Genomic DNA, 27,779 nt, shown 5'->3' on the forward strand with positions numbered 1-27,779 from the left:
AGTTAGAAACTTGTTAAGGGTGAATTTCACACACACATTAGGAGATTTGTCTTCACACAGAGAACCACAGATACTTGGAATAAGCAAACAGATAGTGTGGTAGACAGGAGGACTTCAGGGACTTGATGTTCTTTTGGAGGAGAACTAGCAGTTTGGAAACGAGTAAAATCTGTTTTGTGTGAAATGAATTTATGCGAATGGCTGCAACATGGAAAATTGTAAAATAAATAAATGTGGAAAGGTCTTTAACTGTGTTGATTTATGTGGACACTTTGGGTTGAGGCGGGTAATCAGCTATGAACGCTGACAAAACTTGCTGCTATATTATAGTTTGACTCTCTTTGCTAGCAGTGTGCTACTTGCAGAATGTTTCAGGCATCCGTTACTGCAAAATGTTTCCGTTATGCTTCTTTGGCAAGTATGGCAACAACATTGGGGGTCCATTGCTGTCTGATGTGTGCCAGCTTCTCGATGGTGCACCATGTGCCTCCTGGTATTGATCTCTGCCTTCACAATGCCCTGCCGTGTATTCCTTGGCTGTCCTCCCTTCAGAAGACCATTGTGAGGCAGTTTTGGTGATGGAGCTGCCTTCGCTTCTGATGACATGGCTAATCCATCGTCTCCTCATCTTCGTGGTGGCAATGCCTGCTTGACGGCACTGACCAAGCAGTTCTACGCTGGAGATGATTCCTGGCTACAAAATGCATAGGATTTTTTTTTGAAGACTTTTTGTCTGGAATGTGGCCATCTTAGTCATGTCATCCTCCAGCACTGAGGAAACTTCTTAAGGCACAGCTCTGGTCCAGCCTTGGCTTAGTGTGGAGATTTCCACACATCTTTGCCAGTCTGCTCTGGATGTCGTTATCTGCTCCTCCATCATATCTTACTGTGCTACCCAGATAAGTGAAGGTGTCAGCCATAGGGTGGGTTTTCTCCATCTGTCCACATGAATGGTTAAGACCTTCGTTTTTGGTTCAGCTGATCTGTAGTCCCACCTTCTGTCCGAGAGTGTTGATGGATTAAAGGCCAGATCTCCACATGACTGTCATCATCAAGTTCTTCCATGTGAACCCTGAATACAATGAGGACTGATTGTGAGGTCATTAATTTTAGGTAGAATGCCTAGAGGGGGGCTGGGTGGTCTCGTGGCCTCAGAACCCCTGCAGATTTTAGTTTTTTTCCTCCAGCCATCTGGAGATGTTGTTGTTCTTGTTGTTGAGACAATTTATTATTTTCTTGCACATGATGGTGCAAGGCAAGGCTATCAGCGAAATCGAGGTCTTCAGAGGTGGAAAACAGCGTCCACTTGGTGCCTGTTGGTTCACCCTCAGCCTCATTGGCTCAATGACTTGGCTGAAGAGCAAAGCAGGCATCACACAGCGTTGCCTAAGCCCGGCCTTCACTTTGAAGGAAATGTCTCTGCTCCATGTTCTGCTACGTGAGCCCATGCTACACTCTAATGAAATCAATTTTAATCTTCACATAGATAGTTAAGATTACTCAATATTTGGATTATATAGTGCCTTTTGCATAGTCACAAGGCATCCCAAAGCAGTGAGCACCACAAGGCCCCTTCATTACATAGTAGATGGCTGTCTTGAGCGGAGCCACAGCCAATCCCTTTGGTTTTTATTTAATGGCCATGTAACGACACAGCAGCATCCATCATATTCAGGCCTCCAGGCAGCTGCGTGGTGTTGTCATTTGTCCTCAGCGTCTCCCAGTGATTTGTCACGCTAGCTGGGAAGTTGAATGAAGTTTTACATGGGGGAACTGCATGGCCGCTGCTACTCTCATTAGTCACACACGTCTCTGCGGCTCACTTCTAACCTTTCCGTTTTCGCTTCTTTTCTTTTTCAGGATGGAGATGTGCAGAGGTCCTCTTTGCCCTCGCAGTCCCTCCAGACCTTTGATCCCCCGACCTTTGCTTATGAAGAATGGGAGTGTCCTCCGAGTGCGATCAGATTCGGTGGCGTGCTGTTTCCACAATGGCGTTTGCCACTGAAAGTGGCCACTGGGCTTTTTTCAGCCGTGTTCCTTTACACCTTTGTACGGGATGTCCTCCATGCATGGGCGATTCAGAGTAAGAACAAGTTCTACACAATGCCTGTTTTAGTTATGAACAAGGCTTTGCCCGTCACGGCTATCACCCTTCTCGCTCTGGTTTATCTTCCTGGAATATTTGCAGCCGTGATTCAGCTGCATAGAGGAACAAAATATGGCGACTTTCCTACGTGGTTACACCGCTGGCTGCTCGGCCGAAAACAGTTCGGTCTTCTCAGCTTCTTCTTCGCCGCACTGCATGCTGCCTACAGTCTGTGCTACCCGATGAGACGCTCCTATGAGTACAAGGTGATGAACTGGGCATATCAACAGGTAAGATGAGGCAACACGGGGAACGGCGTATTACACTAGAACTTGAGGAGTCTCGTTCACGTGGTCTGGTTTTTGAGTTGGCTCAGCTTTATTAATCATTCAAAATTTAATTAGATTTGCTGAACATGCAGTTTTCAGGTGGCCTCCACTTTACAACTTTCCCCCAGATTAAATTTTTGTAATGCCATAAGTTGGACCACCTACGTGCAAAATTTCATGAAAGTCAATTCGTCCGTTTTCGAGTGATTGGCAAACAGACGGACACGATGCATTCTGAGGGGTGGAATGAGGAAAATCATGGAAAATGGATTACTAACTTAGCTGTGTGGCGCATTGAGCACCAAGTGATTGTGGTCGAGCTTGGTCATCAGCAGCACCCTCAGTTTCATCCCATGTTAAGTTGACTACATGAGAAAGGTTTGCCTCAGCCACCCTTGCTTCCGTTTCCCATGCACTGGCATCTACAGCATGGCCATGTTTGGTAGGCATTATGGGGGCATGTTTAGAATGTGGCCCGCAAACCAATATTAGCGTTCAGTGACAATATCGACTAGAGGGTGAGTAGCACTTCAACGATATACTTCTTCATTTCTGACATGGTCACGGTATGAGATATGAAGGATCTGTTGGAGGTGCCGCTGTTGGAACACTTTCAGGCGTTTCACGATGGTTGCAGTTGCTTTCCATTTTTCACTCATATAGATAGTAGTAGGAATTACAATCAGATTCAGAAAGTGAATTTTGGATGGTGAGGTGATGCTGTTGGATTTCCAGATAGGCCTCAAATGGCACATAACTGTCATCGCCTTCCCAATCCAACATAGGGTGTCTTGATCGAAAAGACCTTCTGTTGTCACAATGCTACCTAGGTAGGTGAAGGGATCCATTTCCTCGAGGCACTGTTGACCGATGTAGACGCGGGTGCTGATGTTGGAATACACTCAACATAGAATCTTGCTGTTCAATGGTTTTCTGCCACCTCATGTACCAACTCTGCAGTGTACCCACAAAGCACTCGCTCAGTGACTGAGCAAAGTAATAGCGTCTGCGAAATCCAAGTCTGCAAGCTTCAGAGCATCTTGTTGAGACAGGCCAAAGTCACCGTGAGCAAGAGAGTGTTGTGTGGTGAAGTCCATGGCCAGGAAGCACACATCCTTGGCTCACGCCTGTATTGATCTGGAAGAAATTGGAGATACCTTGGTCTGTGCGAACACAGCAGCTCGACTGGTTGTAGATATTCCAGAATCTGTCTTCCGCAGCGTTCCCCGATGGATACTATCGAAAGCCTTAATAAAGTCGATGGAATTGAACAACAGCTTTTGTTGCAGTTCAATACTCGATACCTGAAAATGGATAAGTAACATTAAATGAAGCAGAGAAAATCGAGAGACACACGGAAGAGTACAGTAATCCCATGTGCCTCTCGCACCCATTAATGTGAAACTCCTCAAATACATTTTGGGCCCATGATTACTGCATGGTCTAAGTAAGTTGCAAAAAATGTGAGACCGAACGATCGCCACACAAGCAAATCGCATGTGTCAGGCTGGCTGCTGAGACAAAGACGTGTGCAATCTCCCAGACAAAGTGCATAGTTATACAATTCTTTATTCAACTGTAACTTTCTACCCAGTTAAACTTATTATAATACATTTGTATGTGTGTTTATGGTGGTAAACAACAAAAATGATTAATATTACAGATACAAAAGGATCCCAACAAAAGACTAAGGCACAAAACGATAAACACTTGCAACACGGTGCAGTTTGGCAGATGCAGATGATGCTGGTGTAGTTATGAAACTAAATCCCCTGTGAGCAGACACCTGGAAGTTGTGTAAAGTTTTGTCCTACCGTGACGACGATGTATGTGAAGGTTTGTAGAAGTTGGGGGCGCTCCCAGATGAAGACGTTTCCCAGACAGAGTCACATGAACAAGCGGGCACAGGACAAGAACAAAACTGTAAGCTGATGGGCGGAATTGTAATCCAGTTGTACAGTGCAGCGTTAAAACAAAAATGGCACCGCTAATTGCGATCCTGTTGGCTTGTTACAGCTCACTTTTAACCCCTTGTTGCCTAAATTTATTTCCAATCATATAAAAAAAGAAATGATTTGTGTTTTCGCTGTCAAGCAGATGCTAAGTGAAGTGGAGACTGCTAATTTGGATATAGCACACAAGCAAACAGTAACCTGGTATGTATTTTTATCTTAGCACAACTTACCTCAAATTTAGACAATTTCTGAAAATTAGCAGCCAAAATCCACATGCATGGTCACGTCAACACTTCGCTTCCATCAGGCTGATGCAGTTTCCACAACGACTGCTAGATGGCGTGACCAGTGCTTCCAATACATTCCTTGGTACGTATCGAATACGCATCAACCAGCATTGGCGGATACATACGCCACCGCGGCTGCATTAGGTTTGAATCAGTTTCGCGGCAATCATCTACAAGGGGTTAAAGCCTACACTCTCATTCTAGCAATGCCAGGGCTGCTGGGATTTACAGTCCCATTTAAGTAGCAGGGCCATGGCATCATCTGCGATTTTCTGCAATTGGTTACCAAACTTGCAAAATAATTACCATTTAATTATTGATGATGAACTCGCAGATCCACAAGGTGGATCCATGAATCATAAACCCACAAATCCCAAGGGTTGACCTGTAGTACAAATTTATTGATAGTAAATACTGTCAGTCAGTCAGTCAGTCAGTCAGTCAGTCAGTCAGTCAGTCAGTCATTATCCAACCCGCTATATCCTAACACAGGGTCACGGGGGTCTGCTGGAGCCAATCCCAGCCAGCACAGGGCGCAAGGCAGGAACAAATCCTGGGTAGGGCACCAGTATATACTGTAGCTTTAGCCAAAATATACCCAGCTGTAGTACCTGATTATAAATAAATGAGGGAAAATGGTCTTTTACGAATTCAACATGGCTAAACACAATTCACATTTGTATCAAGTGGAGTTTACAGTTATGTGAAAAAGTAAGCACGCCCCATGGAAGTTGTTGACTTTTTCAACATATTTGAACTGGCAAACATTACAGCCCCTGGAAAAAATTATGGAATCACCACACTTATGGAAAGCTCGCCCAGCTATTTTACTTCATAGAAAATAAACAAATCGCACATAGAACACAAAACAATTCTTGTATCCCTGGGACTTTCAACAAGCACTATTGCATACTTAGAGTCTTTAGAGACCCAGCGTATATTTACATTTAAATCAAGCCACACATAACCACAGCTGTTTCAGCTGTGGAATGGCCAAATGGGGGGAGGCAGCTTGAAGGATGAGGTCTCCAGGACTCTATACAAATACAAATCTTATTATGGGATATATCATCTACTGTTAAATTCTGCTCTGTACTTCTAAAATTTATATATATTTTTTTATTTCTTACTATATTGAGAAATTGTTCTGTGTACTGTACTGTATTGTATTGACCCCCTTCTTTTGACACCCACTGCATGCCCAATCTACCTGGAAAGGGGTCTCTCTCTGAACTGCCTTTCCCAAGGTTTCTTCCATTTTTCCCTACTAGGTTTTTTTGGGAGTTTTTCCTTGTCTTCTTAGAGAGTCAAGGCTGGGGGGCTGTCAAGAGGCAGGGCCTGTTAAAGCCCATTGCGGCACTTCCTGTGTGATTTTGGGCTATACAAAAAATAAACTGTATAACCTCAACTGTCCAAACCGTTATGGAAACCTCTTCCCCAAACACTTTACTTCTTTTTAAACTCATTTTTATTAGTTTTATTTTTATTTGGCGTATTTTTGGTAGTAAATTGTTGAGGATGAATTGAAAGAAGAACACCTAAGGAACTGCATCTGCACTGTATCACATAACCATGAGAGCCATAAACATGATGTCACGGGTCGCTGATGACCCAAGGTGTGTCATTTATTTATTATAAAAATAAATCTTGGGAAATCTTGGGTGGGAAATGAGACGTGATCTTCTCGGAAGACAATTTGATGTCCCACGAGATAGACTTTAACGTTACACGAGACAAGACAGTGAGACAAAAGGACAGCCGCTGTACAGGCTTTTAAATTATCGACATGCAGTGCGACAAGCAAAACACGCACCTCGGCAGCAGCAGCTGATCCGTCCGCATCTCCTTAGCATGCGTTCACAACGCGAGCGGGAGAGATGCGAAGTGGCAGGAGCGTAGCACACCTCCCTTTGAGTGAAGCGATCGAGAAGTTATCATCTCGGAGAGACACTTTGACGTCACGCAAGACTAGACATTACAACCTTAGGAAGCAAAACACTTGAGACGGTGATTTTTGCACGTCACGCCCAACTTACAAACAATTTAAAACAAGTTCATAGTCATCCAACCTAGCAGTTGTTGGAATGCTTTTGGCAGACACACTTCATGTGATCCCAGCTCTTAAAACAACGACAAGCAGAACATGCGTTTATTGGGGTTTGTTCAATGTGTGCGCTTTGGAAAAGAAGAATAACCGTGTGTGCTTTTGGACTGGTGAGTCTGTGTGTCTGTCAGGGTCGGGCTGGTCTTCTACAATGGAAATTCAGAACCAGCATAGTGAAGAAAATCTCACAAACACTTAAATCACTAAAAGTACTTTATTTTAAGCACAAAACCAAAAACAAGCAAATAGTAAATTTCAAAAAAACACAGCTCAAAACAATTGTGAAACACAGTTTGCCTTAAGAAAGACAGTAACAAGTACCTGAATGTTGAAATATGATAATTTGTTTAATAGATAAACCTTGTAGCGGGGCTACATAGTTAGTGTTGTCAAATGTCAGTACTGAGTGCGTCTCGTTTCCATTGTCCTGTTTGCTGTTTGTGTGTGTAGCAGTAAATGCTGTCCCCCGATGATGGAAGACCACAACCTCAAACCTGGAAAACACCTATTCACTATTAATCAATTACAGCCGTCACAGGACTATTTAAGCCATCAGGAGGGAATAGCGAGGAGGAAGAGAGAGGAGAGAAGAGAAGGAGACTTTTTCATTTTCACGACCACGACCACGAGCCATCTTTACCTGCTGTATTCTACATCGCGCATTTTCATCCAGTTTGTTTTTCAATCTGCCGGACTTACTTCAATACCCTCATCACGAGAGACCCCGGGGTCGGACTTCATCATCATCCACCACGCACCGAGGATTCACGGTGAGGCTGTTCCATTTTGTTCCAGGAAAACCAAACGACTCATTTATCATTAGTTCAGTCAACCGTATTCAGGACAGTTTTTATAACCGGACTCAAGTTCACGATCATTCCGTATATCATTCATTTTTTGTTATTCGTGTTGTTTGTTTTATGTTACAGGGGGAAGGGAGGGTTTTGTTGTATTTATATATGATGGTGTCTTATTGTTGATGTGGTGGAGGGATATTTATATTTATATATGTTTCTTTCTATTTTTGCATTTGTCTTGTTGTTTCATTTAATACATTTAATCAGTATAATTTTACATATCTGCTTTTGTGAGTTTATATTTACACAGTCGATTGTGGGGAAGAGTGTAATTTGTTAGAGGTACGGCTTGATAGTTAGATTCATACTCAGTAAATTATCCAGTCCACAGGTCTTGGAGGTGTAGCTGCCAGCTGGGTAAGGGTTCGGCCGTTACAACCTGCTTCAGCAATATTACAGAATCAACAGTCAAGGCAGCAGATTGAAATGTTTCCAGGCAATCAAAGTGGTGGGCAAAATTCTAGAAAATCCCTAGTTCCACGTAAAAAAGGTAGAGACAAATTCAATGCCCATAAAAACGTCAATCCTATGAGGCAATAAACCTTTATTATACCAGTCGTGTCCCAATGATCCATACCAAATGTTGGAAGTAGACTTCTCTGTGCTAACTCGAGTTAGTTATTTTGTGAAGGGCATTGATGAGTGCCAGTTTGCCAGTCTTTTGTAAAGCACCACATGTATAGCATAAAAAAAATAGGTAAAGTAGATACCACTTCTGGTTGTCTGATTATAATGAAACGTCATATCTGTGTGTTTCTTACAAAATTTCAATCACTTATCTTTGTTTATTATGCAAGTTTACATGGCAAAGACCTACTTCTGGTAATCTGATCAAAATGAAATTTTAAATCTGATTGTTTTTTGTGGTCAGTAATATACCACTTAGGGTCATCTGATCAAGATCAAATTTTATATCTGACAATAAGTAATGATCATGCAAAATTTAAATTATTTATCTCTTTTTATATAATGGTACTAATGCATATGTAATAGTGCTGATAACACTGAGCTCAATTAATTAGCAGACATTTTCTTTCTCTTCTCTTCACTTATTCTTCATTACAAAAGCACCGCAGCATGTTCTACATTTATAAGACATTTAGGAATATTTCTGCTTTTGTTAGAGATTTAAATGCTTAACAACCTTTTGTTGATTTCATTCTATTTTGCCCTTTCCCTGTGCAGTTTGCTCCCTTCATTGTATCCTAATAATGACAACCAGCGGAACAGGCAGCCAGGCAAACAACAAGGCTGCAACTACTTCAGCGTTAGACCCACTAATTAGAAAATAATGAATTAATTAAACAATTAGAACACTCTGCAAAAAACAGAATGAAAATCAAGATGAAAATATTGTTAAAAAGAAAACAAAATAATAATAAACATAATAATAATATAATTATATTATATTATATAATAATAAAATTAATAATAATCTTAAAGATAAGGTGAGAAGCTCAGTCATCCGGGAGGGGCTCAGAGTAGAGCCGCTGCTCCTCTGCATCGAGAGGAGTCAGATGAGGTGGCTCAGGCATCTGATCAGGATGCCTCCTGGACGCCTCCCTGGTGAGGTGTTCTGGGCATGTCCAACCGGGAGGAGGCCCCGGGGAAGACCCAGGACACGCCGGAGGGACTATGTCTCCCGGCTGGCCTGGGAACGCCTCGGGATTCTCCCGGAAGAGCTAGAAGAAATGGCCGGGGAGAGGGAAGTCTGGGCATCTCTGCTCAAGCTGCTGCCCCCGCGACCCGACCTCGGATAAGCGGAAGAGGATGGATGGATGGGTGGAGAAAACAAAATACATTATTCCAATATAACTGCTTGGTACATTTTAATATACTAAACTTAGTTTTCTAATTTCTACATTTTTCCCAAAACACAGAATTTGACAGTTCACTTAATTAGCCCAGAAGTCCAATTAAAAATAGAAGCTGGTTGGAACAAAAACCTGCAGCCACAACGACGATATGAAATTTTGATTAATTTTCTCTTCTTATGATGCAATTTCACATGAAAACTACTATACAAAATTTCAATTAATTGTTTGTTTAAACTATGTACCAGAAGTCCATGTCAACTCCAACTGGGTGACCAGTGCCAACAACTGAATCACAAATCGTCCACCAGGCTAGCGTAGACATCATATGGCATCACCTCACATCTTTGCCTGGGGTGTCCTCAAAAAGTGGAACTTGCATGTATTCCCAATTTTCCTGTGGGTTGACCTTTCTTGGAATTCTGATTTATTTTTGAAAATTTTTGTAAAGCGATTAGGTAAAGTAACACTTCCGATTGGCATATGTTGCCGAAAAGTTGATAGAAAACTAACATTTTGATAGAATACTGCAGTATAGCGGGTCCACAGCTCTTTCAGCAAAGGCCAGGTTTAGATAAATAATCACCGCGCTCGCGGTGTAGCGAGGGGCGTGGTAGTGTGGCTGAAACGGTTCCCGGGTGGATTCGTGCTGCGGACATTTCTCACCTAAGTGCACAGGTGAGGGACGGTCCGCAGCGTAATTGTTCCCGGGAGCTGTTGATTGCCACAGCTGCCACGTCCATTATAAAGAGAAGCCCGAGACGGTTAAGGAACAAGAGAGAGGGGAACAAGAAAATGAAAAGAGAAGGAAACGGAGGTTGCAGGAAGTGAGGAGAGAGAGAATGTTGGTGCGGGAGAACAAGCGAGCGAGAGCAGGCTTACGGCAGCTGAGCAGACAGCCTGGGTGTTTGGCCGACACCCAGGGGAGTAGTAGATGTGGTCGCTACTGTAGAGTTTACTTTGAAGGGCGGAAGTGACTGGAAGGTGGGAGACTCTCCACGTGAGGCCGCGGAAGACGGCGGGAGTCGGGACTTGGGACGTGGTGTCCCCAGCGTGAGAGCCTTGGTTGTTGGGGAATCCCAAGTCACTGTCAGGGGGAGCCGAACAGAGCTAAGGATCGGTAAGATGACTGACAGTAGCAGACGCAGGCACAGAGAAGGTCAGCTACAGAGAGAGCGTCTCGCCTGTTGCAGGGCCCGCATGGGAGAAGCAGGTGAGACGCTAGTTTAACAGAAGCACTGCTTTTTAACTTTGGTTTTAAAAGATTGCTTTTCCATTATTTTTTTAATGTCCACATTTCTTTTACGGATTATTTATTTATTGAACTATGGACACTGCACCGTTGACCTTTGTTTTTGTTGTTTGGATTTAATAAAAGCACTTTTGCACATTTTCATCATCCCCTTGTTGTGTTGTTGCCTCACTGTCTAGCTCATCTCGGTAACATAATCGACGGTGTAGGGTTCAAGGGCTCCCGCACAGCGAATGGGAGCATGGAGCAGAACCCGCATCGTCACAAACACCCATATGCCAAGTTTCATTTATCTAGCTCAAAGCGTTCTCAAGTTATCGTGTTTCCATACTGTGAGGTTTCTGAACTCTTTTAGGACCTTCCCCAAACCAACAGAAGTGGAAGACTTTCTTGTCCATTGCCGAGGTATCCACAAGTTCACAGCGCAGCAGCAGAGCACCATGGAAACAAATCCAAGCTGATCGAGATCTGCACTATCCACGCCTTTCGCCAATGGGTGACACGAGGGACATGATAAATGCAGGGAACAGCATAAGTTGGCCACTGACCTGGCCCCGACTCTACTCATTTGCTGAGTGGTAGCTCTGCTTCAAAATATAACCCTGCTGTTCCTTTTCAAGTTGAATAAAGCTGGTTTTGCTAAAGTACTGAGACTCATCCTTGTGCTTTGGGGTGTAAAACAGTGGCTTACTCGTCACAGTACACACACACACATAATTGCTAAAATAGTCAAAACGTGTTCAGGAGCACATGAAACGTGGAGATTCATCAAAATCTCAAGGTCAGATTTTTTTTTGCGATTACTATACTTTCTCTATACCATCTAGCAGATAAAACTCAATTTGATAACATTGTTTTAACTGACAATAGAAATCTAAAGTATTTGAGGGTGACCCTGGATAGAACCTTGAGCTATAAATAGCATCTTATTACAAACGCTGGTGCTAAACTCCAAGCTAGGAATAACATTCTTCAAAACCTTTGAGTACACATTATTCCTGTCCCACTGCTTGTCTTTTGAGACCCCTTGTATACCATCAGACCTTTCAGTTGATCTGTGAGAGCCTTTGGAGCCCCAACCACTTCCAGTTTTTTCTTCTCTCCAGAGGAGATGCAAGTATGTGGAAACAGAAGTCCATGTCAACTCCAACTGGGTGACCAGTGCCAACAACTGAATCACAAATCGTCTACCAGGCTAGCGTAGACATCATATGGCATCACCTCACATCTTTGCCTGGGGTGTCCTCAAAAGGTGGAGCTTGCATGTATTCCCAATTTTCCTGTTGGTTGACTTTTCTTGGAATTCTGGTTTCTGCAAAAAGTCCAGTGACACACACTCGGGTTGATTTTTGACTAAAGTTGTGTGTGAACTTAAGTGTGCTGTGCGGAGTGCTGGCTCTGCCCCCCGTATACGTCAAGTTTGAATGTTCCTCACATGTTTGAATTTGTTCGATTGACCTTTACTTCTAAACTGACGTGGAGGTAGTGAGTGTTGCCTGTGATAGACTGGAAACCCTTTACTACCAGGAAAGGGCCCCCAGAATGACATTGTGACCCCGTATTGAATTGAACAGATGAATGCAGTTCCTAATGATTTCCTAATCCCTTCTTCTTTCAGGTGAAGGAGAATAAAGAAAACGCCTGGGTGGAGGATGACGTTTGGAGAATGGAAATCTACATGTGCTTTGGGATTCTCTCTTTGGCCATCCTCTCTCTGTTAGCCGTCAGCTCCATTCCTTCTGTTCGTAACTCCTTAACATGGAAAGAAATTCACTGTCTTCAGGTACAGGCTGTCTGGAAATGTTATATTCTCATAGGAACTGAAAGACTAGCTCCATGTTGTCCCACAGATTTCCTGTGTGTGTCCTCCTCAGTTGTCTTCTTACTGGGTCACCAGTTATGGGCAGAGTCAGAGGTGGACTCATCACCAATCATACCAGTTCAGCCTGTCATTGATATTGACCCCCCCCAGTACATGTAGCAGTAGACCACCTCTTCATCCACTCCCTGAATTGTGACTGGACATGGAGGCTCTTTGGTGCAGCAGTTCCATGGCTTGGCTGAGGTTTAGTTGCAGACAGTTCTCAAAGTTCTCCCCCCGACTTCTCCCCGCTGCCTCATCCCCTTTATTGATACCCCCCATAAGTGCAGAATCAACTCAGAATTTCTGCAAGTGACATGACCTGCAGTAATCACATTTTTTCAAATGTTTTAAAAAATAAATTAATTATTGGTGTTGCTGAGTTTACACTTCCGGTTGGAGAAATATAAACATTAAGGACGGTGTAACCCACCTCACTCAGTAGAAAACGTGAAAAGATTACAAATTTTATTTTGTTTTACACCACTCCTCATTCTCATACAGTCGTGGCCAGAAGTTTTGAGAATGACCCAAGTGTTGGTTTTCACAAAGTCTTCTGCTTCAGTGTTTTTAGATCTTTGTGTCAGATGTTTCTCTCGTATACTGAAGTAGAATGACAAGCAGTTCAGAAGTTTCAAAGGCTTTTATTGACAATGACATGAAGTTTAGGGAAAGAGTCCATATTTGCAGTGTTGGCCCGTCTTTCTTTTTCAAGACCTCTGCAGTTCGCCCTGGCAGGCTGTCTGTCAATCAACTTCTGGGCCCAATCCTGACTGATGGCAGCTGCCCATTCTTGCAGAATCAATGCTGAGAGTTTGTCAGAATTGGTGGGTTTGTATTTGTCCACCGAGCCTGCATTTAAGTTCTCAATGGAATTAAGGTCTGGGGAGTTTCCTGGCCATGGACCCCAAATTTCGATGTTTTGTTCCCTGAGCCACTTAGTTCTCATTTTTGCCTTATGGCCCGGAGCTCCATCATGTTGGTCACCAAACTGTTCTTGGATGGTTTGGAGAAGTTGCTCTCAGAGGATGTTTTGGTCACATTCTTTATTCATGGCTGTGTTCTTAGGCCAAATTGTGAGTGAGAAGCAACCCCATGTGACATGAATGGTCTCAGGATGCTTAACAGTTTGGCATGACACAGGACTGATGGTAGCGCCGCTCACCTTTTCTTTTTTCCAGATGCCCCAAACAATCGGAAAGGGGATTCATCGGAGAAAATGACTTGACCCCAGCAGTCCAATCCCAGAATATCAGTCTGTCCCTGATGTTTTTCTTGGCTTCTTTGCTGCCCTTCTTGACACCCACCAGGCCATCCTCCCAAAGTCTTCACCTCACTCACACCTGTCTGCTGCCATTCCTGAGCAAGCTCTTCACTGGTGGTGCCCCGATCCCAAGCCACGAATAAAGAATGGGACCAAAACATCCTCCGAGAACAACTTCTTCCAACATTCCAAGAACAGTTTGGTGACCAACATGATGGAGCACCAGGCCATAAGGCAAAAGTGAGAACTAAGTGGCTTGGGGAACATAACATCAACATTTGGGGTCCATGGCCAGGAAACTCCCCAGACCTTAATCCCATTGAGAACTTGTGGTCAATCCTCGAGAGGTGGGTGGTCAAACAAAAACCCACAAATTCTGACAAACTTCAAGCATTAATTCTGCAAGAATGGGCTGCCATCCGTCAAGATTGGGCCCACAAGTTGATGAACAGACAACCTGTAAGGGTGAATTGTGGAGGTCTTGAAAAAGAAAGAAGGGCCAACACTGCAAATAAGGACTCTTTGCATAAACTTCATGTCATTGTCAATGAAAGCCTTTGAAACTTATGAAATGCTTGCAATTCTACTTCAGTACACCATAGAAACATCTGACAAAAAGATCTAAGAACACTGAAGCAGCAGACTTTGTGAAAACCAACACTTGTTGTCATTCTCCAAACCTTTGGCCACGACTGTAGATGCCCAGACACCCTTCTGCCTTTCTTCCACACCACATTGGCTCTCTGTCTGCACAAATAGTTGAAATTGAGGAGCTTTACTCTGGTTATAAAGTGGACAATATCAAAACACAAGGTTTCAAATTCACCTGCTCAGCACTCCTGCCCTCATCATGTCCTGCTGATGCTTTGTCTCCTCGTCCGTATCCCATAATCCCATTTTCTTTTTTTTTCTTTTGCAGAGTCAGATGGGATATTGTGCCTTGCTGCTGTGCACTGCGCACACGCTGGTGTTTGCATGGAAGAAGTGGGTGGAGCCTCAGCATTATGTGTGGTACACCCCGCCATCTTTCATTCTCACTCTGCTGCTCCCTCTTTTGGTGCTGGTGTGTAAGTTCATGTTAGTCCTGCCCTGCTTAGACAAGCAGCTCCAGAGGATTCGGCGTGGCTGGGAAGCAAGAAGAACCCAAGCAGAGAGCGTGTATTTGTAAATTATTCCTTGAACACGTGTAGTTTGTTAAGGATGCTGCTTAACTAAACAGCAATAGATGCTGAATTTGAACGTATGACAAGATCGCTTAACGCCATTCAAAATAAACGAAAAATAAGTAACAGTGGAAGTCAAATCTTGATTCCTGGCTTGAGACTAGACTCTATGATAAACATCTGTATTACTGCGTTGTCTATGCCTTCTTCAAGATTTTTCTACGGCCTTCCCTTTTCTGGACCACAAATGGAATGTCCTCAGTGGTGGGGTCTCAACCATGAATAAAAACGTCTTCCACACAGACACACATTTCAAATGACTGTTCAGTTTTTGCTTCCTCCATATGTTGTACAAGAAGAGGCCTCCAATGAGGTTAAAATTTTGATGTTGAGTTTTTCGGCAGACTTGAACGTTTTGGCCGTCTCAAAATTCAGGATGAGCTTTGATGGTCTACTGGGATGAAGAGTGTGCAGCAGTTCAGCTGAGCGTTTACGATTACTTGGGAACAAGCAGATTCTCCAAAAAATTAAATAGCAGGTACAATGGCTTCAGAAAAGATTCAGACCCTGCACCTTTTTTCACATTTTATGTTGCAGGTTTGTGCTTAAGTCTTATAAATTATTTTTTTACCCAGCAAGCAACACTCAAGGCCATAGAAGTACAAAGTGGAAGCGGGATTTTAGAAGTTTTTGCAAATTTGTTAAAAATAAAATACTGAAACATTCCATTGACAGAGTCTGAACACTTGTTTCCTTTCACTCAGGTGCATTCCATTCTATTGCCCATCATTGAGATGTTTCTACCCCTTGTTTGGAGTCCACCTGTGGTCCATTCAATTCATTGGACTGATCAGGAAAGGCACACACCTGTCACAAGCCATGAGGTAGAAGGAATGGCCTGCGGAGCTCAGAGACAGGATTGTGTTGAGGCTCAGATCTCAAGGAGACTGCAACACTGAAGATTCCCAACAGCAGAGTGACCTCCATAGTTCTCAAATGAAGGAAGTTTGGAACAATCACAGTTCATCCTGGAGCCGTCCACTCAGCCAAACTGCTCAATGATGGGAGAAGAGAGGTACGAAGGGTTACCACAAACCCAGTGGTTACTCTGGCTAAGCTGCAAAGAACCTTTGTAGAGATGGGACAACCATCATGCAACACTCCACTAATCTTGGCTTTATGACAAAGTGGCCAGAAGGAATGACTCTCCCCGGTAAAAAATACAAAGGACATTCAAAACGTTTCTGCACTTTTTTTAACTCTATTTATTAAGAATTTCAAAAGCAAACCTCCATCACTTTTCTACATTGTCACTTTCCTTTGCGATGCCATTTTTTCCCAGTGTTGTATCAACTTTTTAATGCCCAATTACTACTCCTCCCGCCTTTGCCGTTTCTCACGAAATTATAAAAGTGTGGAAACTTTGTGAACGTCCCTCGTACATGGAAGTCCACTTGGAGATTTCAAAAAGGCACCCAAAGGACCATCGATCTGTGTGGAAAGAAGATTCTCTGATCTGATGAACCCAACATTAGCGTCATGTCTGGAGGAAAGCAGGCACCACACACCATCTACATGATACAATTTCCAACTGAGAAGGATGGTGGAGGCAGCATCAGGCTGTGGCATTGTTTTCATGGATCAGGGACTGAGAGACTAGACGGGGTTGAGGGGAAGCTGAACGGAGCAAAGTACGGTGTCACAAACTCGACGATAAGCCACAAAAATGTTTGGGGCAGCCACCCGTATTATTTCCCGGCTGCAAATTTAGAAAATAATTGTACTGAAGTGTACAGGTTGGATTCCTGAACAGAATTGATTAGAGATGGTCAAAATGTTGGTTTTAAAGGCACATAGAGAAAATGACGTCATTGAGGGGGGCCAGAACCGGGAGTGGTGTCATCAGGCCCGGGACCGGAAGGGATGTCATCAATGGGGCCGAAAACGAGAGTAGTATCAACAGGCCCGAGCCTGGAAGTGACATCATCAGTGGGGCCGGAAATGGGAGTAGTGTCAACAGGCCCGAGACCGGAAGTGATGTCATCAATGGGGCCAAAAATGGGAGTAGTGTCAACAGGCCTGAGAGCTGGAACTGATGTCATCAGTGGGGCCAGAAACTGGGAGTGATGTCAACAGGCCCATGACAGGAAGTGATGTCATCAATGGGGGCAGAGCCAAAAGTGGTGTCATCAAGACCAGACGTGACATCATCAATGGGGGCAGAACCGGGAGTGGTGTCATCAGGCCCAGGACCAGACGTGACGTTATCAATGGGGGCGGAACCGGGAGTGGTGTCATCAGGACCGGACGTGACATCATTAATGGGGGCGGAACTGGGAGTGGTGTCATCAGGCCTATAGACATCAACGTCACCGCCATATTGCGAGTGGCACTGCTGTGGAGTGAAGTAATGGATAAACATTCCTCACGTATGTGCTGTTTGGGATTGTACAAACTGCTGTACGCTCCAAACCAGATCACAGGGGTTACATTTCATAGGTAAAGCTGAACAATTTTTTAGGTTATATTTGGCCAATATTAGAAAATCCCGTTTTATAATCTTAACTTTAGCTACGCCAGGCTAAGCTAGCAAAGCTATGCATTTATGTGCTCAAGTGAGCCTCCAAACAATGTTTTGGATAAACGTATTTAGTCACTAACTATGTAGATTGTTGTTAGCTGTTAACATTTCTCAAACTTTGAAGGTTTCCCAAAAGAAATCCACCTCAGGAAGCAGTGGGAGGTCAGGTAGCCCTTAGATGGGATTTTGAGAAAGCTGTCCTGTGATGTGTGCCGTGCTAGTTTAGTAACAGATGCTGTACCGGCATCAGATGATCAAAGCTACCACTCGCTCACATTAAAAAACAAAGGAGGTCTGATGATTCCTTCTGAGGGTCCAGTCAAGGCGGTCAAAGTAGCTGAGCGTGTTATCCGACAGTCGACATGAGGGCAAGCTGTCAGTGGATCTTTGATCAATCAGTTTGTTCGGGCTGAGATTGGTTCAGATGATGTGTTTTTTCTCAAGGAGCACATTGAGGAAACACAGTTTGAAATTGACAACCATCATTTTATGCTCATGTCTCTAGTTGTGTCTGTCATTCACAAACTAAGGCTGTGCCATATTGCCAGACTGAATACTCTCAAATTACAGAGTGGCAACACACGTAAAAAGCTATGGAAGACAGTTCTGTTTCATGGATTTTAGATCCTATCCTGTATATATTTAAATAACCACATTGTGTGTTTGTGAGAGAGAGAAATTGAGAGAGGAATGAGTGAAATGTTTTCAGAAATTATTAAGCTAATTAGTATACAATAAAATTGTTTATTTTTGTCATTGAGTGTATCATTTCACTGTTAAAAGAAAGAAACAAAGATAACTGGCAGTAACAGTGCAAAATTCACAATTGGTATGCCAGTTTGAAAAGATAAGTTTTGAGGGCAGTTTTAAAATGTGTTACTGAATCGAACTGATGAATATGAGAGGGAAGAGAATTCCAGAGTTGAGGAGCACTATGAGAAACGCTCGAGCTCCCATAGCACTGAGTTTGATGTGCGGTACAGAAAGTCGAGCTGCAGATGAGGATCTGAGTGAGCTAGAGAAGTGTAAGTCTGGAGGAGATCAGTGAGGTTGTAGAGAGCTTTAAATGTTAAGAGCGGTATTTAGTATTGTAATCGGTAGTTAACAGGGAGCCAGTGAAGTTGAGAGAGAATAGGTGTGATATGTTCAGTGGATTTAGAGCAGCAGGTTATTATCCTGGCAGCAGAATTTTGAAGAAGTTGTAAGTGATGGATACATTTTTGTGGGATGCCAGATAGAATAGCATTACAGTAATCTATACGTGAGGTGACTCGGGCATTAACCGATACTTCAGTACTGTGTTGAATAACAACAGGACAAAGTCTAGAAATGTTTTGGAGATGGAAGAAGGTAGTCCGAGAAATGTTACTTATATGGGAGGAATTATTTAATAATAATAATAATTATTATTATTTAATAATTGTCATTATTAGTGTATAAATGGATATAAATAATTGTATTTAAATGATTCGCCAAAATCTGTTGTATGTAAATGATACTGTTTTAAACGTTATTGTTTTTTCATCAGAAAACCCGGTTTCCACATTTACCTGTATTATTTTAAATGGTACTTTTGCCACTCGCAATATGACGTACGCGCTGACATATCGTATCGACTGGGCAACACAGTGAATGCGGCGTCTATCTATATATGTCTATGATCAGGCCCGGGACCGGGTGTGACATCATCAGGGTCAGGCAGAATTTCCCTTAACTGGTCTGCAGAGAAGTGAGACAGTCAGTGTACTCCGCCACCCCCTGGTCTGGCATGGAATTACTCTCATTCAGGCCCTTTAGCTGCTTCCCATGCACACGTGTGTGACAACAGAAATTCCCTTAATGAAAACCTGCACCAGAGCACTCTGGACCTTGGACTGGGCCGAAGGTTCACCATTTAATAGGAGAAAAGCAAAGACAATACACTGAGTGGCTTGGGGGCACCTCTGTGAATGTCCATGAGTGGCCCAGTCAAAGCCTAAACTGGAAACTAAATTGAACATCTCTGGAGAGACCTGGAATTAGCTGTCCACCATAAATTTCCATCCAACCTACAAGGTTTAAGGTTGTTTTACAAGAAAACATGAAATTCGCCTTCTCGGTTGCATCTAATAACAAGACAGAAAGAAATGAAACAAAACAGAGACAAGACAAGTTAAGGTAAGGCAGTTTGATGGTGCATATTTACGCAAATTACGTATATCAAACCGTAATCATTTTCTCCGATATTCCTTACTAAAAGTCATATGGCACGAGGAAGAAAGGAATTTCTGGAGCGATGTGTGTGTGGGTTTTCAAAGCGACTCTCCTTCCTGATTTACTGAAATGAAGTTCTCCATCTAATGGGTGTCTGTTGTCAGTTGAGATGATGTCCAGTTTCTTTAGTGTGGTCCTCTGACACACACAATTGCCAGATCATCTCCATCAGTCCCAATAACTTTAGCTGCATGCTGAGTAATCTGCTGGAGTCTTTGTAAAATTTTGGTTTGTCAGACCACTAAACCAGGCAATGAAATTGAAAGTGATGACAGACTGAATCAGACTACGATAAAAGGACAGCATGGGGGTCCTTGTCTGCTTGAAATAGTTTGAAGTTTACGGAGGAGAAATAAACGCCCTCTGCATTTACAGAATATTTTTTTTTTTGTATTTGCATTCAAGTTAAGATTGTTATCTAAGTTAGTTCCTAAGTTTTTATATCCGTTCACTATTTCTACCTCCTTCTCCAAAACAACATACAGATTTCTGTTTCTTAAAATCAAATATCATTTCTTTGGTCCTTTTTATATTCAGAGTGTGAGAGTTTTTATTACACCAGTTTACCAGAACTTTACAACATTAGAGCGATCCTAGACAAGAGCAGGCCATGCAGCCTGACAGTCCTGTCCACTTAATTCTTCAAGTCGAGTTTTGGAAAGTCCTTAAAGTCCTCCTGTCCGAGAGTGGCGTTTGGGGGTGGCAAGTGCGGCGACCGCCCCAGGCCCCGCGCCTAGAGGTGAGGTCCGCGTGTCCCGTTTGAGTGGATTTGCCAAATTATATTCTCCAGTTATATGTTGATAAAGTCCGTGTGTTATCTTACAAAAATTTAGCTGAATACTGTAATGAGAAAATCCGGTGTATGTTAATGTTATTTTTATGAAATTCACGTGCAAGTTTATACAGTACACACATGTTGGTAACAGCGTTTGACATAACCGGCCACCCATATGGGGTTAGTGAGCTCTAGGCCCCCCGCACACCCCTAAGGTCGCCTCTGCTCCAATCCACCACACTACTTGGTCGCTTATTCCACGTGTCTGTGGCTCTCTATGTGAAGAAAAACTTCCTAATGTTTGTGTGGAATTCACCCTTAACACTTTTTCAACTGTGTTCCCGTGTGACCTCATTTTAAAGTCACCGTCTCAATCCACTGGACTAATTCCCTTCATCATTTTAAACACTTCAGTCAGGTCACCTCTTTCTTTTCCTTAAACTGTTAAGGCTCAGCTCTTTAAATCTTTCCTCATAACTCATCCCCTGTAGCCCTCAATCAGCCTCGTCACACTTCTCTGGACTTTCTCTAGTGCTGCTATGTCCTTATGGAGTCATAAACTGCACCCAGGACTTCAGATGTGGCCTCACCAGTGTGTTATAAAGCTTGAGCAGAACCTCCTGTGACTTATACTCCACACATCAAGGCGCTATATAACCTGACATTCTGTTAGCCTTCTTAATGGTTTCTGAACACTCTTGGGAAGTCGATAGCTTAAAGTCTACTACGACTCCTAACTCCTTTTCATAAGGTGGACTCTCGATTTTCCAACCGCCCATTGTGTATTCAAACCTCACATTTTTACTTCCTGTGAGTAATACTTTACATTTGCTGACATTAAATTTCATCTTCCACAAATCTGCCCAAGCCTGTACAGCCATGGCCAAAAGATTTGAGAATGACATAAATATTATGTATTTTTTTTTTATGATGCCAATTTGCATCAACTCCAGAATGCTCTGAAGAGTGATCAGATGAATTGTAATTAATTACAAAGTCCCTCATTGGCATGAAAATGAACTTCATCCCAAAAAACCACTGCATGTCATCCCTGCCACCAAAGGACCTGCTGACATCACTTCAGTGATCCTCTCGTTAAGTCAGGTAAGATCAGGTAAGACGAGGACAAGGCTGGAGGTCACTCTATCATGCTGATTGAGTTACAATAGAGAGATGAAGAAAGTGTCAAGGCACCCAAGAAAGTCCAGCAAGCACCAGGAGTGTCTCCTAAAGTAGATTCAGCTGAGGGGACCACCAGTGCAGAGCTTGCTCAGGAATGGCAGCAGACAGGTGTGAGTGAGGTGAAGACTTTTGGAGGATTGCCTGGTGGGTGTCAAGAAGGGCAGGAAAGAAGACAAGAAAAACATCAGGGACAGACTGATATTCTGGGATTGGACTGATGAGGACCGCTGGGGGAAAGTCATTGTCTCTGATGAATCCCCTTTCTGATTGTTTGGGGCATCTGGAAAAAAGAAAAGGTGAGCGGCGCTTCCATCAGTCCTGTGTCAGGCCAACAGTAAAGCATCCTGAGACCATTCATGTCATGTGGGGTTGCTTCTCACTCACAATTTGGCCTAAGAACACAGCCATGAATAAAGAATGTGACCATAACATCCTCTGAGAGCAACTTCTCCCAACCATCCAACAACAGTTTGATGACCAACATGATGGAACACTGGGCCATCTAAGAACAGTTTGGTGACCAACAATGCATGATGCAGCACCTAGCCAGAAGGCAAAAGTGAGAACTAAGTGGCTCGGGGAACAAAACATAGAAATTTGGGGTCCATGGCCAGGAAACTCCCCATTGAGAACTTGTGGTCAATCCTCAAGAGGTGGGTGGAAAAACAAAAAACTACCAATTCTGACACACTCCAAGCATTGATTATGCAAGAATGGGTAGCTGCTATCAGTCAGGATTTAGTTCAGAAGTTGATGGACCGACAGCCTGCCAGGGTGAATTGCAGAGGTCTTGATAAAGAAAGAAGGGCCAACACTGCAGATATGGACTCTTTTCATAAACTTCATGTCATTGTCAATAAAAGCCTTTGAAACTTCTGAACTGCTTGAAATTCTACTTCAGTACACCAGAGAAACATCCGACTCAAAGATCTAAAAACACTGAAGCAGCAAACTTTGTGAAAACCAACACTTGGGTCCTTCTCAAAACTTTTGGTCATGACTGTCTGCTGTCCAAGTCCTTCTGCAATGATTGAAAGGATTTTAGATTATCTTCTAAATCCTCCTAGCTTGGTATCATCTGCAAACTCAACCAGCTTCTTACTTTTATTTCTCAGACTGTTTATTCATTCATATTCTAATCTCGTCAGATCTAATAAATTAGCGTTTCTCAACCTTTAAGAATTTGCGACCCAAGTTTTCATAACAGTTTTAATCGCGCCCCCATAACTTTTTTTTGAAAGGAGCCCACTAATAACAATTTGTTCTTTTTAATTAATGATATATCATAGATGCATATTTTATTATACCTGCTTAACTTTTATCGACATTTGTCTAACTCTATATTTATTTTTCTAGTATCAGAATGTAGTTTAAGTTAATTTGTTTTGGTTTCAATAGATATATTTTTCTTATTTTCGATTCTTGTTTTCTTTTTTCACATCTTCGCATCCCCCCTTTTTGTTACTTTGCGCCCCCCTGGGGGGGGGGCCCACCCCACAGTTTAAGAACTACTGTAATAAATGAACTGTCTGATTAAGATTCTAAAAGAATGATCTAAAAGGTATAAGTTTCAAGTCAGTAAAGATATCTCTCTATTATATAAAATAAAACCTGTGACGAGACGTGATTTTCTCGGAGAGACACTTTCACGTACAACGAGATGAGACTTTGTGCCAAGAGATTTAACCAGGGCCCGGGACCAGAAATAAAAGACAAAGTAGAACGTCGTAAAGAATTCAAAAACATTGGCACAATACACATGCAGAGCAGGTTAGAGATAATGGAAGTACGAAAATTCGAAATTCTCAAAAAAATGATAGTAAAGATTGCATTAGCACAAGCAAACGGAAAATAATACTCGGTGAAATAACAAAACAGCGAAAAGAGATCGAATACATGGACATAGGTGATATGTCAGAAATACATAGATATTGTTCGGAGACTTCTAGATCGTCTAATTCGTGTTGCCATCAGCGATAAGTAGTGTTTCTTCCCAATGAAGAGGCATAGCCGCGAGAAATAAAAGATTTGTTAATTGGTGAAAGTGAAATCCACATACGCGAGCGGCAGAGACGTGAAGTGGCAGGTGTGTAGCACAGGCCGGACGGGTTGGCAAGTGAAGTGAGCAGGGGGCGAAGCCCCTAGTAGAATTAAAAATCAATCTCTGTCAGTCATTTTTAAATATACACAGAGAGTGTTTAACGTGGGATTCATGTTTCAAGTTTTAGGTAAAAGGTGCAGGTCTTCTAATGGCTGCCTGCTTCCTCTGGTGTCCAGTTGTTGGTTTACACAGTTCACATTTTAGCTTGTATTTGCCGTCCAAGTTCTTATTTTATATATTGTTTAAAGGTCAGTTGAATATTGTGAGTTTTGAACATTAAAATCTTCATATGGCTTATTCTTATACCAATTTGGCTGCAAACCAATCCACTTTACTTCTGATTTTTGCAGTGATGTTAAAATGCTTTATATTCTTCATACTCAAGATGCCAAACCAACATTTACAGTTAGGTCCATACATATTTGGACAGAGAAAACTATTTTCTAATTTTGGTTCTGTACATTACCACAATGAATTTGAAATGAAACAACTCAGATGCAGTTGAAGTGCAGACTTTCAGCTTTAATTCAGTGGGGTGAACAAAACGATTGCATAAAAATGTGAGGCGACTAAAGCATTTTTTGAACACAATCCCTTCTTCATTTCAGGGGTTCAAAAGTAATTGGACAATTGACTCTTTGGCTATTTCATGGGCAGGTGTGGTCAAGTCCGTCGTTACGTCATTATCAATTAAGCAGATAAAAGGCCTGGAGTTGATTTGAGGTGTGGTGCTTGCATGTGGAAGATTATGCTGTGAACAGACAACATGCGGTCAAAGGAGCTCTCCATGCAGGTGAAAGAAGCCATCCTTAAGCTGCGAAAACAGAAAAAACCCATCGGAGAAATTGCTCCAATATTACGAGTGGGAAAATCTACAGTTTGGTACATCCTAAGAAAGAAAGCAAGCACTGGTGAACTCAGCAACGCAAAAAGACCTGGACGTCCACGGAAGACACCAGTGGTGGATGATCGCAGAATCATTTCCATGGTGAAGAGAAACAGCCAAGCAAGTGAACAACACTCTCCAGGGGGTAGGCGGGCGTATCGATATCCAAGTCTACCATAAAGAGAAGACTGCATGAAAGTAAATCCAGAGGGTGCACTGCAAGGTGCAAGCCACTCATAAGCCTCAAGAATAGAAAGGCTAGATTGCACTTTGCTAAAGAACATCTAAAAAAGCCAGCACAGTTCTGGAAAAACGTTCTTTGGACAGATGAAACCAAGATCAACCTCTACCAGAATGATGGCAAGAAAAAAGTATGGAGAAGGCGTGGAACAGCTCATTATCCACAGCAAACCACATCATCTGTAAAACACGGTGGAGGGAGGCAGTGTGATGGCTTGGGCGTGCATGGCTGCCAGTGGCACTGGGACACTAGTGTTTATCAATGATGTGACACAGGACAGAAGCAGCCGAATGAATTCTGAGGTGTTCAGAGACATACTGTCTGCTCAAATCCAGCTAAATACAGCAGTCAAATTGATTCATGATACAGATGGACAATGACCCAAAACATACAGCCAAAGCAACCCAGGAGTTTATTAAAGTAAAGAAGTGGAAAATTCTTGAATGGCCAAGTCAGTCACCTGATCTTAACCCAACTGAGCAGGCATTTCACTTGTTGAAGACTAAACTTCAGACAGAAAGGCCCACAAACAAACAGCAACTGAAAGCTGCTGCAATAAAGGCCTGGCAGAGCATTAAAAAGGAGGAAACCCAGCATCTGGTGATGTCCAGGAGTTCAAGACTTCAGGCTGTCATTGCCAGCAAAGGGTTTTCAACCAACTATTAGAAATGAACATTTGATTTCCAGTTATTTAATTTGTCCAATTACTTTTGAGCCCCTGAAATGAAGGGATTGTGTTAAAAAATGCAATTATACAATCGTTTTGTTCACCCCACCGAATTAAAGCTGAAAGTCTGCACTTCAACTACATCTGAGTTGTTTCATTTAAAATTCATTGTGGTGATGTACAGAACCAAAATTCGAAAAAAAGTTGTCTCTGTCCAAATATTTATAGACCTAACTGTAAGCGCAAATGTGACAACAGATTCACTCAAGGACTTACAAAACAGCGTCATTATGATGTTGTCAACTTTAAAACTTTTGAGCTTCTTAAGAAAGAAAAGACACATCTGCCCCTTCCTACAAATCGGTTCTCTGTGTTAAGATTAAAGTTTAGTCTGTTAACACTGAATGATTCCACCAGGACACCATTCAGTCGATTAAGCTCAGTTTGGTGTACTATGGAGCAGCCAAGTAAATCCCGCCGGCACACACTCACTCACTTTCACGAGCACGTTCGTCATTTCTGTCGCGGGTCACTTTGACTTTGGGCGCCCTGATTTCTGAGCCCAAGCAGCCGCGCTCCCGCCCTCGTAGCTCAGCGCGCGCCGTCCTCTCCAGATGCATCACGCGCTCCCGCGAGCTCGCGCACGAGGCCTGAACGGCAGCAGCCGCCAGTGTGGTGTGGGGGGCGGGACGACGACAAGCGCGGCGATGTGCTGCTGCTGCTGTTGAGGAAAAGCTGCAAAGGCAGCGTCAGGCTCGGTGACGGATACGTGCAAGGTAACGCAATTATTCAGCTCGATCTTTATTCTCTTTACATGTGCAAGCGTTTGTTTTTGTGTGGCTAGCCCTTTGATTTGTGACCGTTGCACTGCAAGGATGCGGCGACTGTGTGTTTGTGCGCGTGTCCGCGACAGCGCCGTTTGTCTCGTCTTATGTCGATCTTTTTGATGGCTCAGTTTCTAGCTGCCCTAACAGTTATCGGTTGTGTCATTTACACCTGAGCGGTCTGAATCATTCCAGATAGCAGAAATTGTAATTCGGACGCCGAATAGCTTCCTCCTGTCGGTGTCATTAGGAGGGCAATAGCGCAAGATCGATATGTGGATGGAAGCACGCACAGAGAAAAACAAAATATATGTATATTTTTAAAAAAGAGCAAGGTTTATCATGGAAACCATTTATGTAATCACAGTCGCTTTATTTTCGAAATGACCTGCTGTCCCCTTTTTCTAACTCTGTCATTAGCCTTTCATCCGCAGTACTCCGGTGTATTGTGTTGATCAAGTAAGCTTTGCTTTGTGTAATTCTCCGTTTCTAAATCGATCACGGGAATAAAAAAAAAAACAAAAAAGGACAATCTTTCTCCTTGTCCCCGTGGCACATCACCAACCTCTGAAATGAAACGGCGAGTCACCTCGTTTAAGATGTGCTTACTGGCAGCCCGGCAGACTCTGTACAGACAAGACAGAAGATGGTGGCCTAGAGGACAGGGGTCTGCACTTTAACCCAAAGTGTGCCCTGCTCCATCCTGACCTTTGATTCACTGTGTGGACCTGATAGCCATTGGCTCTGTCTTTGCTCTAGCTGATATGGTTTTGTACTTTTTTTGCACCTCACAATAGAAACATGCAGAATTAGATGGTCACACTGCAGTGAATTCACTTCTAAAAAAGGATATTTAAGCTATAAACTCACTGAGTAAATGATTAGGAGCATCTGTGCACCTGCTTATTCATGCAATTATCCAATCAGTCAATCATGTAGCAGCAGAGCAATGCATAAAATGCTGCAGAAACAGGTCAGGAGCTTCAGTTAATGTTCACATCAAACTCCAGAATAGTTGAAAAAAGGTGATCTGCATGATTGTTGATGCCTGAGGATTTTCACGCACAACAGTCTCTAGAGTTTCCTCCGAATGGTGGCAAAAAACATCCAGTGAGTGTCAGTTTTGCACATGGACAAGAGGGGTCAGAGTAGAATGGCCAGACTGGTTCAAGCTGATGGAAAGATTCAGCAACCCAGATGCCTACTCTGTTCAACTGTGGTGAGCGGACAGAATGACACGTCAGACCTTGAGGTGGATGGGTTAGAACAGGAGAAGAACATGTCGGGTTCCAGTCCT

At 42.9% G+C, this 27,779-nt stretch overlaps 2 protein-coding genes across 2 annotated transcripts in view; both read left to right on the forward strand.

Moving 5' to 3' along the window:
• The window catches only part of LOC114653191 (metalloreductase STEAP1-like), a 41,445-nt gene extending 25,741 nt beyond the window's left edge, over nucleotides 1–15,704 (forward strand). Inside the window, exons 3-5 of the mRNA XM_028803372.2 lie at nucleotides 1,861–2,376; nucleotides 12,303–12,467; nucleotides 14,729–15,704. Of these exons, the coding sequence (XP_028659205.2) occupies nucleotides 1,861–2,376; nucleotides 12,303–12,467; nucleotides 14,729–14,977 (930 nt within the window). The 3' untranslated portion in view covers nucleotides 14,978–15,704. The remainder of the gene's footprint in view (nucleotides 1–1,860; nucleotides 2,377–12,302; nucleotides 12,468–14,728) is intronic.
• Nucleotides 15,705–26,306: 10,602 nt separating this feature from the next.
• Nucleotides 26,307–27,779, forward strand: part of LOC114653192 (metalloreductase STEAP2-like) — a 45,512-nt gene continuing 44,039 nt past the window's right edge. Inside the window, exon 1 of the mRNA XM_028803373.2 lies at nucleotides 26,307–26,434. The gene's annotated coding sequence lies outside the window, so the exon portion shown is untranslated. The remainder of the gene's footprint in view (nucleotides 26,435–27,779) is intronic.

The sequence above is a fragment of the Erpetoichthys calabaricus genome, chromosome 6, assembly GCF_900747795.2.
Source record: "Erpetoichthys calabaricus chromosome 6, fErpCal1.3, whole genome shotgun sequence".
Lineage (NCBI taxonomy): Eukaryota > Metazoa > Chordata > Cladistia > Polypteriformes > Polypteridae > Erpetoichthys > Erpetoichthys calabaricus.